Source organism: Panulirus ornatus, chromosome 5 (genome assembly GCF_036320965.1).
Source record: "Panulirus ornatus isolate Po-2019 chromosome 5, ASM3632096v1, whole genome shotgun sequence".
Classification (NCBI taxonomy): Eukaryota; Metazoa; Arthropoda; class Malacostraca; order Decapoda; family Palinuridae; genus Panulirus; species Panulirus ornatus.
This window is the reverse complement of record NC_092228.1, coordinates 17946688-17958746: the sequence shown is the minus strand read 5'-3', so window position 1 is coordinate 17958746 and position 12059 is coordinate 17946688. Positions and strand designations below refer to the sequence as shown.

At 43.6% G+C, this 12059-nt stretch overlaps 1 protein-coding gene across 9 annotated transcripts in view; it reads left to right on the top strand.

The window, feature by feature from the left end:
• LOC139748608 (uncharacterized) overlaps positions 1–11840 on the top strand; it is a 158350-nt gene extending 146510 nt beyond the window's left edge. For 7 of the 9 annotated variants that reach the window (XM_071661743.1, XM_071661744.1, XM_071661747.1 and 4 more), the window contains 4 exons: positions 4581–4706; positions 6287–6397; positions 8320–8530; positions 9727–11840. In XM_071661743.1, the coding sequence (XP_071517844.1) occupies positions 4581–4706; positions 6287–6397; positions 8320–8530; positions 9727–9872 (594 nt within the window). In that variant the 3' untranslated portion in view covers positions 9873–11840. The remainder of the gene's footprint in view (positions 1–4580; positions 4707–6286; positions 6398–8319; positions 8531–9726) is intronic. The other 2 variants (XM_071661751.1, XM_071661745.1) reach the window with 1 other exon arrangement.
• The last annotated feature ends 219 nt before the right edge of the window (positions 11841–12059 follow it).

Below are 12059 nucleotides of genomic sequence, written 5' to 3'. Positions count from 1 at the left end.
CATCACCAAGATCACGGTCACCAGCAGGTGTTCCCACCCATCACCGAGATCACGGTCACCAGCAGGTGTTCCCACCCATCACCAAGATCACGGTCACCAGCAGGTGTTCCCACCCATCACCAAGATCACGGTCACCTGCAGGTGTTCCCACCCATCACCAAGATCATGGTCACCAGCAGGTGTTCCCACCCATCACCGAGATCACGGTCACTAGCAGGTGTTCCCACCCATCACCAAGATCACGGTCACCAGCAGGTGTTCCCACCCATCACCAAGATCACGGTCACCAGCAGATGTTCCCACACATCACCAAGATCACGGTCACCAGCAGGTGTTCTCACCCATCACCGAGATCACAGTCACCAGCAGGTGTTCCCACCCATCACCTAAATCATGGTCACTAGCAGGTGTTCCCACCCATCACCAAGATCACGGTCACCAGTAGGTGTTTCCTCCCATTACAAAGATCACGGTCACCAGTAGATGTTCCCACCCATCACCAAGATCATGGTCACCAGCAGGTGTTCCTACCCATCACCAAAATCATGGTCACGAGCAGGTGTTCCCACCCATCACCAAGATCATAGTCACCAGCAGGTGTTCCCACCCATCACCGAGATCACGGTCAGTAGCAGATGTTCCCACAAATCACCAAAATCACGGTCATCAGCAGGTTTTCCCACACATCACCAAGATCATGGTCACCAGCAGGTGTTCCCACACATCACCAAGATCATGGTCACCAGCAAGTGTTCTCACCCATCACTAAGATCACGGTCACCAGCGGGTGTTCTCACCCATCACTATGATCACGGTCACCAGCAGGTGTTCCCACACATCACGGTCACCAGCAGGTGTCCCCACTCATCACCAAGATCACAGCCACCAGCCTGTGTTCCCACCCATCACCAAGATCATGGTCACCAGCAGGTGTTCTCACCCATCACTAAGATCACGGTCACCAGTAGGTGTTCCCACTGATCACCAAGATCACGCTCACCAGCAGGTGTTCTCACCCTTCACTAAGATCACGCTCACCAGTAGGTGTTCCCACCCATCACCAAGATCACGGTCACCAGCAGGTGTTCCCTCCCATCACCAAGATCACACTCTCTAGCAGGAGTCGTCACCCATCACCAAGATCACACACGCTCCCTCGTAGGAGTCGTCATCCATCACCAAGATCACACGTTCCCTCGTAGGAGTCGTCACCCATCACCAAGATCACACGTTCCCTCGTAGGAGTCGTCACCCATCACCAAGATCACTCCAGCATTGCTTTGAAAAGACCTGTTCACTGAAAGCCAATAATTCGTAAATGATATTTTTGTAAGTTGGACTTTTCGTATATCGAGACCACAGCGCAACTGGTGAGATAAACCCAATTCCTAAACCAGTTTACGGTTTACCTGCGTGTTGTTAAGGCGCCATCATTATTAAGCTTTGTAAACCGAATATTTAATTCGCGTTAAATTGTTGTAGTTGTTGTAGACTGCCACTTCCCTTGGGGATGGCTCAGAGGAATTATGGCTGGTGTTACTTTCGCGTAATGTTAGCGTTTAAGTCTCACCTTGAGGGCGTGGTACTATACTGAGTGGCGTGGAGGCGTGGTATATAGTAAGTGGGTTTTGGGCGTGTCAGTAAGAACGCGGGGGATGAGGGATGTCGTGGGGGCGTGTGGCAGCACGAGGGCGTGAGATGTGGGATCTGACAGGAAGAGGACGGAGAAGACTGACACAGTGACTATCAAGAAAGAGTGGGCAGAGCCCACGAAAGATAAAGAAATCTTGACAGGCTGACACAGAGCAGGGTATACAACCCTCCCAGACCAGACCATAGACTCGGCTCTGCTCCACCAGAACTACAGACAATCATTGTACAAACCAAGACAAGAAACATATCATGGGACAAAGAAACAGCCTTCACAACAATGCCCTTGAGGTACAACACCACCGCCGCTGTAGTAGCGATCGCATTCACCAGAGGCCAAGGATTAGACTGCTCAGTTACACACTCACGCGAACCACAAGTATCCATTGTAAAGTATAACTCGGCAAGCCAGATATCATAACTTGAGGGTCATCTGCGTAAACTTCAGGTAACCATCGTCCCGACACAGTCACCATCAACTCTGCAAAGGTATTAAAATTTCCTCTTTATCAAGCGGGGTCCCTGCAAGGCAGGGTTGTAACCAACACGTCAAACATTCCTCCTACAATAGGGAATGTAAGTATGGACAGTTGGAAATACAGACAACGTTACTCAAATTGTGGTCTCCAGCATCACGTTACCTGAACACAGCCTCGAGGGAGAATCTGTAAAAGAAAAGATGAACAGATTGACCATTTTGAGGCAGGGAAGAAGGAGTCCCAACTCTAGAAGGTGAAGGGTTAATGCACCAGAACTGTACAACCCTGGGCCACCACTCAAAAGTAAGAGGCCTGATAGTAAAACATGCTAACAAGCGGACCTCACAAGATAAAGTGCTTTGTGATGGACCCGCATAGATTCTGGCCTCTGCCGGTGGGCCAGAAGATAAACCTGGTGAGGCTTGATTCCCGCTGGTGCTGACCGATTCATGTCGCCTTCCAGATCACGCTTGATCTGCACTGCAGAACTAGTTGCTACGAATCGTCAAAAAGGACCTTGGGGCAGAACCTTGAGGTGGGGGTTGACAGTGAAGGACCTCAGGTTAGTGTCAGACAGTGGAGGTTGACAGTGCAAGGTTCACTGTCCGACGGTGAAGTTGGATAGTGAGGGCTTCAGCCCCAGACGGTGGAAGTTTGAGAGTAAGGGGCCTTGGATTAATATCAGACGGTGAAGGTTGATGGTGAGTGCCTCCATGTAAGAAGGTGCGGGTTGACAGTAAGGGCTTGAGTGTTAGACGGTGCAGGTTGACGGGGTTTCCAAACAGACGATGAAGTTTGACAGTAAGGGTTCCAATCAGACGGTGCAGGTTAGTAGATAGGGAGTGTGGTTGAGACGGTGCAGGTTGACAGATAGGGTTTCAGACAGACGATGAAGGTTTGACAGTAAGGGTTCCAATCAGACGGTGGAGGTTGGTAGATAGGGAGTGTGGTTGAGGTGAGGAGCGCTACTCTCCAGGGACAACAGTACTGGATATTGATCAGAGCTGGGGCGGCCTGAGTGCCGTGCAAAGTGCAACATCGACAAGTAGATACCATTCCTTTCTTCTCCTTTACATAAACGAGTCATTACGTATGATAAAAAGCTTGACTTATGTGCCAGTAATGTAAATCTGTTTAAAGAAAGTGTTCGGTACTTCCCTCTTGGTTCATATCTTCTGTGTTTTTTTTTACCGCAAGTGAATGATATTGGTTGTACGTCGTTAGAAGCGGTTGGTGATGGAATGTCAGGTAGCCATGAGCAGTGAGTATTGGGAGCTGGTGAGGGCAGGTTGTGTCCACCTGACGCTGGTCACCTGTGTGTATCGAAAGCCTTTGTTGTCTGCTGCTTCCCAGCATCATGAACGACACGGTTGGTATATTCATTTATGATTTCTGTTTACAATTTGCCTTGCATACCATCAGGTTCATTTGGCCTCAGTGGCCCATGGATTGGATTACCTTTATGACAACGTATGTAATAGATATTCAGAGGAAGCTGTTCTTCCTAAGGCCTCCAGCCTCCCAGTGATGGTTCTTCTCGTTGGCTAAAGTCACATTCCCTTCCCCCACCTGGTAGTTCGACAGTCTCAGCCTTCACTCTCCCCTGCAAAGGTTGCTTTGTCCCATGACCATGTCCTTTCATTCTCACTTGTGATCTTTCTCCATCTATGGTACTTGCTACATACTGAGAGAAGTTGCAGTAGTTACTCACATGTCTTCAAGAGGCAGCAGTTGGCGGCTGCTGTGTCATGTGACAGGCTGGCACAGTAGGTAAACAATGTTTCAGTGGATCATGTATCCTGACTGTGCCGTAGTGGTATCCAAGTTACCTGGCCGGGGTGTTGGGGAAGACAACAATGTTGTTATCTTTAGTAGGGACTTTGTAGAGAGATGGAGCGTCATCGTTGATACAGTTTTTAACTCTAGAAGACTAATTGTATGTCAGGATGTTATTCTTCATCTTTGAGGTACCGTAGTGACAAGCGTCAGTAATTTGATTTATCTAAAATCTTAAAAGTTCGTGATGGACTTCTCTCCCCACCAGTTCCCGCCAGTCGTCAAGTGAGTCTGTACAACCTGTCGTGTTTATAACGAAAGTTTAATCTCTCACCGCCATCACACTCAACGAGGAAGTAACTGGAAATGGTAGAGGAAAGAAAATGCTTTTTTTTTTTCTACATCCCTTTCATACCATCAGGTCATCTTCCTACCGACTCTGGCAGGACTTTAAGTCGTAGACATATCGGGAGCTTGGTATGGACCGTCACACGACAGTCCTTGCCAAGTCAAGACCTTCCCAGTCCTGACAACCTGGCAACATAGATACACACACACATATGTAGCATGTGGACCTCTTATTAACACAAAGTAGTTAGTGGTGTAGTGGGGTCTCCTATACGTGACATGTAGTGACAGTCATGTGTGAAATGTGGTGTGTGTCACTCGTGTTAGGTGACGAAGTCTGGCGGTAGGAGGCGGTCGGAGGCGAGGGAGTGTGGCCAGGCAAGCCTTCCGCCCCAGCAGCAGCAGCAGCAGGAGGAGGAGCAAGACCCGCCACACGAGCCCGAGGACTTCCTGGTCAGCTGCTTCAGTAACTCAGCTCCAGTTTTGCTCTTGGTTTTATCGCTCTCCTCAGCTGCCCCCTCTGTGACGTGCTGAGTAGAAGGTCCCCTGTACTGCGCCATCAAACAGCCGCCGCTCGATCCATCGTAGGTCGATGACATATATGTACGTCACGGCCGCCAAGTGCTGATTGGTCAGGAGAGTTGACCAATCATCCCGTGACATATGAGTCATGTGATGAACGCCGAGACCCAGGGGAGGGGTTTTGGGCCCCTTCCTGTCTTGGTGGGCTGAATGGCTGGGTCAGCAGGACCTTCTCCTCAGCATATGCTATGTACTGAACCTCTGCTTGTCCTGATATATATAAATAGTTCCATTACGCTTCTTGTACAGTCTTTGGCTAATGTTTTCTCCCATTTTCTTTCCATATTTTCCGGTATACATATGTATGTATATATAAAAATTTTCAGTTTTCTTTCACGCGTGTGGCCTTCATAGTTAGTTCAACTGGCCATGACCCGAGACCTGTAGCCCTTGCCAGGTCAGTGGTCACATGTACAGTCACTATATAACTAATATCTTCACTGCAGATTTTAAGGCCCTCTTGTATTGCTGTAATTATCGCTTTTCTTTTTTTTTTTTAGATAAACTGATCTCATTTTTAGGGTAATGTTCTTCATGATGCATGCTGCTCAAAAAAGTTATGTCTGTAAATAGTGGTGTTGTATGTTTGTCTGTGTCCTTGTGTGTGTGTTTGTGTGTGTGTGTTTTATTACATAATTCTAAACCCTCTTCATTTGAATTTTTTAAACTACTTGTATTTCTTCTTTAGCGACGCTTATATTTTAGCCAGCAAACAGTTGCGTCGAGTGAGGCACGTGTTATCTGTCTACTGTCACAGGCTGTTTGAGAATTTATTTTATGTATTTCAAACATAATAAGTTATGAAATGATTTCGTTCTTCATCCCATTTGTTCTCGACATCATCTTGGTAACTCCTCCTTCCTCAAGTTCTGTGACCTCTTCTTGGTCAGGTAAAGGTTGGGCGGCCCATGAATATTGCAGGACCAGGTTCCTTGCTTTTGATTTATTTTCTCAGCCACACGTTGTTGTGTTGTAACCTTTATTTCCATCCTTGCCAGACATTTGTCCGCACCTTTCCGTCTTAGCAGTCCACGCACAGACATTTGCGTTTTCTTTGAATGCCTTGTGGGCGCCGTCTTCAAGGCTGCTTTAGTTTTACTCATTTCTAGAAACTCTTTGTTTTGCCTCATTTCTGGAGACGTTATCTCGTTGCTTCTGTAACGCCCTCGTTTCTTGCGTTCTACCTTTCATTCGCTCTTGTTCCATCTTCTTGTTATCTCTTTTATATTCCACTTTAGTTCCACCTATTTATTATTTCCTACCTTCATCCCATTCTTTGTTTTCATTTTTTCAGGTTCCTGATCACCGCCATCCTGTCCCGTTTTTATATTACTTTTTCATATATATATATATATATATATATATATATATATATATATATATATATATATATATATATATATATATATGTAAACGAAATGAAAACTGACATGCCCGGCCCCGCCCAACAGGCTCAGCTTGTTCCGTGTGAGTGGTGTGGCCGAACTTTCTTCCCCGAGCGTCTGGAAGTCCACCAGCGAGGATGCAAACCACCACCAGGAGCCGCCAAGAAGACCCAGCGGGTCAGTGAAGCTTAGGCATGGTCTTATTCATGTCGGAGGTCAGGCTTTGTCTAACTAATGTAGGGTATCAGGCGTTGGCCTTCGTCGTGTAGGGGCTCAGGCATGGAGTAGTTCTTGTTGGAGATCAGGTATGTTCTAACTCTTGAAGGAGTTAAGGCAAAGTCTTAGTCGTATAAGGGCCTCAGACATAGTCTTATGCTGATAGAGGTTATTAGGCTTGGGCATGACCTTGGTCTTGTGCAGGCTTATATAAGGTATGGCCTGGCCCTTAGGTCGGGGTCACACTAGCATTTCTTGCCTCAGTGCTTCGAGTAATTTAAAGTTCATCAATACAGGTCGTCATTTCACCGAGTGCTCTTGTCACACTTGCGAATAGAACCAACGGACCAGTTATTTCATTTTCGTCCGAGTAAACAAGCAAGATGGCGGTGACTTTCGAAGAAGTTGTTGATGCCATAACTTTATGTCTGCCTTTTACTCTGTATGTAAAGGCCGAGTGTGCTGAAAACTCCATTTAGGTGCGTTCATGGTTAACCTAAAGAGAAACTGAAAGTATACATATATATTAACAAATGGAACATGAGGGTGCACAGAGAACTCTGAGCCTCAGCGTCATTGTACTGTAACGCCTTCCTCTTCATTAGAAATATAATTTTAACTCCATAGGATCTCTGATGTCACATAAATAACGATGTGATCTTGTATATTTAGTAAGGCATTCTTGGGAGTGGTGTATCTACACGGTAGTGAATGCTACTAAGGCCATGGCGGAATGGACATGTATGTATCTGCCTCGCGGATGAACCCTCTTGGTGTGAATGTTAACCAAACAAATGGATGCATTAAGGTGAATGTAATGAATCAGGACTTTAGTATTCATGGAAATGTACAATGGAATCACATTTTAGATATACCAATATTTGAACTAAATGTTTTATGTGAAAATTTGTGCTCTTGAGTATGGATTTTGACCTGGGAAAATTGATGAAAACTTGCAGGATCCAAGCATTAATTTCCTCGATAGCCCTCTAAGTTGACGCAGACTTAGGAAGTATTAGTGACGTTAAAGAATAAGTGATAGTGTGGCACACCGCCTTTGATTACGTAAGGGCTTAGGCATGGCCTTAGAGTTCTAGGAGCTCAGACGTGTCCTTAATCTCATAGGGGTCCAGGCGTTGTGTTAGTCTTGTGGTGCCCAGTAATGGCCTTAGTGGTGTGAGGGCTCAGGTATGGCCATAGTCGTGTGAGGGGCTCAAGCATGGCCTTAGTCTTGTAGGGTCTCAGGCATATATATATGATCTTGTAGAAACTCAGGTAAGATGTTATGCTCGACAGAAGTATGGTTTTTCTCTTGTAGGAACCAGGTGTGGCCTTAAATTTGTTGAGGCTCGGCCATGACCTTATTCAGGTAGTGGCTCAGGCCAGCCTTCCTTGATTTTCTGTTCTGTTATCTCTTCCATTCATCATACTCGCAACAGTGTCCTTTATTATGTATTTAGTAGTTCCTTCTAATATTACCATAAAATAGATTGTTTCTTGCATGGCCAGTGGTCATGGCTGAAGGTGTTCCGTACCCTTCCTTTCACCCAGCTAGTTATCATTTTCTCCTGACCTCTCTCTCTCATTATGACATCAGACGCCTTTTGCCCATGAAATCCATTACATTGACTTTTTTGTATACCTTCTTGCAACTCATTCAGCTTGTGTATGATTGTATCATACAGCATTTCTGTGATAATATCATGTTAAAATAGTTACATTGCCTATAGTGGAGATTCACAGTGATTATCAGATTAGATAATCAAAATTTTGTATCATAATTCAGTGTTGTACAGATAATATTGTGTATCAAAATCATTCATTTGTATCAGTGTGAATCTTTTGTCCTGTAGTGTTTCTCACAGTTCCCCATAACCTTTCAGAATCGTCCGGACTCATCAGGAACCCTCTTCAATGCATCACTGAATGTGGCCAAGCCTACTGTTGTATGTTACATCTGTGGTCGTGAGTTTGGCACCATGTCCATCAGCATCCATGAACCGCAGTGTCTCAGGAAGTGGAAACTACAGAATGACAACCTTCCAGCCAGCCTCCAGCGACCTGAACCCCGCAAGCCTGAGCCTGTGTATGATGGTAAGTCCTTCTCCCATACAAATATTGTTATTTTGCTCTCAGAACTGAAGTGCTTGTAGAGGACCTTTCAGAATTTTTTTTCTTATTCGAGTGGACCTCTTGGTAGTTTCTTTTATTTATGGGAGGTCTTACATGCATTGAATTATACCTCCGAAAACATATTTCATCTTTGCTAAGCACCATGTATTGTGGCTTCTTTCTCCCTCTTAGGCTTTTGATTTGCATGTGCAGTGCCACACTTTTATAGATCTGGTAAAGGGGGAAAATGGGGAGGTAATAACAAGTAGTGGTGAAGTGAGAGGGAGATGGAGTGGGCATTTTGAAGGTTTGTTGAATGTGTTTGATGATAGAGTGGCAGATATAGGGTGTTTTGGTCGAGGTGGCGTGCGAAGTGAGAGGGTTCAGGGAGAATGATTTGGTAACAGAGAAAAGGTAGTGAAAGCTTTACAGAATATGAAAGCCAGCAAGGCGGCAGGTTTGGATGGTATTGCTGAGGAATTTATTGAAAAAGGGGGTGTATTGCGTCAAAACCACAGCTCCCTTTCCACATCCAGGCACCACAATACTTTCCATGGTTTACCCCAGACGCTTCACATGTCCTGGTTCAATCCCTTGACAGCACGTAAACCCTGGTATACCACATTGTTCCAATTCACTCTATTCCTTGTATGCCCCCGATCGCTCAAAATCTTTTTCACTCCATCCTTCCTCCTCCAATTTGGTCTCCCACTTCTCATTCCCTCCACCTCTTTGTCAATCTTTCCTCACTCATTCTATCCATGTGACCAAACCATTTCAATACACCCTCTTCTGCTCTCTCAACCATTTTTTATTACCACACATCTCTCTTAGCCTTTCATTACTTAGATGGGTTGATTTTTCCCCCTTTAGGTAGGATAGTACTGTATTTGTTCTGTTTACATGAGTCATGTTGTTCTCCATATGATCAAGTTGAAAAAATCTGGTATTGTAGCAGTGACAGTTAAGCAAGAATGATGTAACTTGAATTTGTTTTTCAAATAGCATAACTGAGATTCTCTCTGTGAAGTGTTTTTCATTTCCCATCTCATTCTTTTTTAGTTTCCTCCTGTTTCTTTCACCTTTCCTTCCTTCCATCTCTTATAACATTTCTCTTCCTCTTTCTCTTTACCTATCAAGTCCTCCTCTCCCTCCTTAATACCAACAATGTATCACAGATGAGGGCAACATTGACCGTGAGGCAATGGCAGAAGCAGCCTGGAAGACGCACTTAGAGTCGTTGGTCAAGTGCGAAAAATGTGGTCGCACCTTCTTCCCAGATCGACTTATGGTCCACCAGAAATCATGTATGAGGGAGGCCTAGGTGGCCTCATGTTTCTTCCTCGCCAGCTCATGAGGCACTAGGCAATGTGCCATCACAACCCTTCAACTCCATCTACACCATGATTAACTAAGAGTCAGGGCAGTGGTGCAACATACTAAAAATTATCCTAAGTGGACTTAAGTATTTTTGGTTTACTTGCATAGAAGTAATGTTTTTGAATCTATAGGGTATTACATTTACTCCTCCAAAATTCTCAGAATTTTGAATAATGTATAAAAGGGGGACTGAAAAGAACACAAAATGATGGAGATCATTGTGGAATGTGATTAAGTATGAAGATTATTGTGAACTTGATTATATAGTTATATTTGAAGAAATAAGATCTGGAAGATAAGAAAATATCAGTGTATAGTTTGTGGGGTTTTTTGTTCCATTTTTTCTACACATCAGTTATAGCTGAAGGTACGTCGGTGCAAAGAGATTCAAATGTTTCTTCTTGTGCACATTTTTACAGCTAATTTGCATCAATGTGTGCAAATAGAGACTATGAAGCAAAATTTTCATAGGACTTTCAGTATCATAAAAAGGATATAAGAGGCTTGAAAAAAAATATGTGATAGGAGAGGTACATAGCTGGAATTGTTAATCATACTCTTGATGAGCAAAATCAAGAGATTAGACCATCAAAAGACAAGGATTAGAACCAGACATAGACCTGACAAGTTTAACAACAGTCATTCCTGATGTGTAAGGCAGCATCAACAACAGTGTGTTGCTATTACCTGCCATAATGTCCTGTATCATTGTGATGACATTAAATTTAGAGGGCGAAGGTGGATGGAGGGAGATTAATGTTTCTGTTTCAAGTAGATCTTCCCAAGCTAAGAGTTTTCCAGAAACTTGATGGACTTAACCCACTGTATTGCCATTGCAGTGGTGGTTTGTAGTATTTGTTGTTTATGGTTTTGCAAAGTAATCAGCTGTGATGGGCCCACATTTTAAGGTTGTTTCTGGCTGAGGGATACCAAGGCATCAGCAGGGAACCAGACTACAACCTTTAAAAAGGGCAGTTGATGCCTGAAACATAAATGTAAGTTGCATTCAGATAGAGGTTAAGATCATGTGTCATATTAATGACTATGGCAGCAGTGACATAGCAGCCATGCTTGGTGGATGAAACAACAATGCATCAAACTCTACAGCTGACAATCATGGCAGCTTTCAATTTTGTTCTCAGCTTGGCTCAGCAGCCATTCTTTTATGAGATGTTGGAACAGGGGCATTTATTATGCCCATGTCAGAAAAACTTGGAGGTATGAAGTACTCATGCAGTGCATTTGTATTTGTTTGAGTCCATTCATAAGTCTTCAAACCTGGTAATCCTTTTTCTTTCATTGAATGCATAATGAACCTTGGTGAGGAAATGCAACTCATAAGTAGTGTTGCCAACTTTGTAATCTGTGCTTTAGGGACTTGGGCTAGATTATGTTTTTAGAACTGTAAATGTATTAAGACCATAAACTCATACCTTCTGTTTACTTTATTGTAAACAGCCATTGTAGCATGGATGTCACCTTACAGTGGTCATATTTTGAATGGCAGAATAAGTTTTGATTATGGATATGCAGGTCTGGATTTTACATTGAAGACATCTCCATAACAAACCCCTTGTTATGTAAACAAATGTATGTACATCAAACAGACATGAGACCTTTTGGATAGATATTAATTTGAGGTAGAAATATGATCCGATTGTATCAATGTGTTTTTGTTTTGTTTTATCTTGCCATAATGTTTTTGTATGTATTACATCATTCTTTGCTGGTGTAAAATCATCTAGTCACACATAAGAGAAGGTATCATGTGACAAGATATTGATGAGGCTGAGATGGCTGCATCTGGTGTCTACATGAGATCGAGGTGAGGATCTTTGGTCTAATTCTTAAGGAGCTGTGTATCTAAAATGTATATTGTAGAATATCAGTGTAATATATTGTCCAAAAATCATTAGTGTTTCATAACCTTGTGCAGGCCAGCTGCAATTAGCAGTAACTTCTTAGATGTAATAATAAAATCTTAGGTTTATGTCAGCCTTTGATTTTAAGAAATAAACAAAAGTTTATTTTGAGCACAGTTTATTGTCATAGTAGTTTTATGTCAGCCTTTGATTTTAAGAAATAAACAAAGTTTATTGTGAGCACGGTTTGTTGTCACAGTATTTGCACA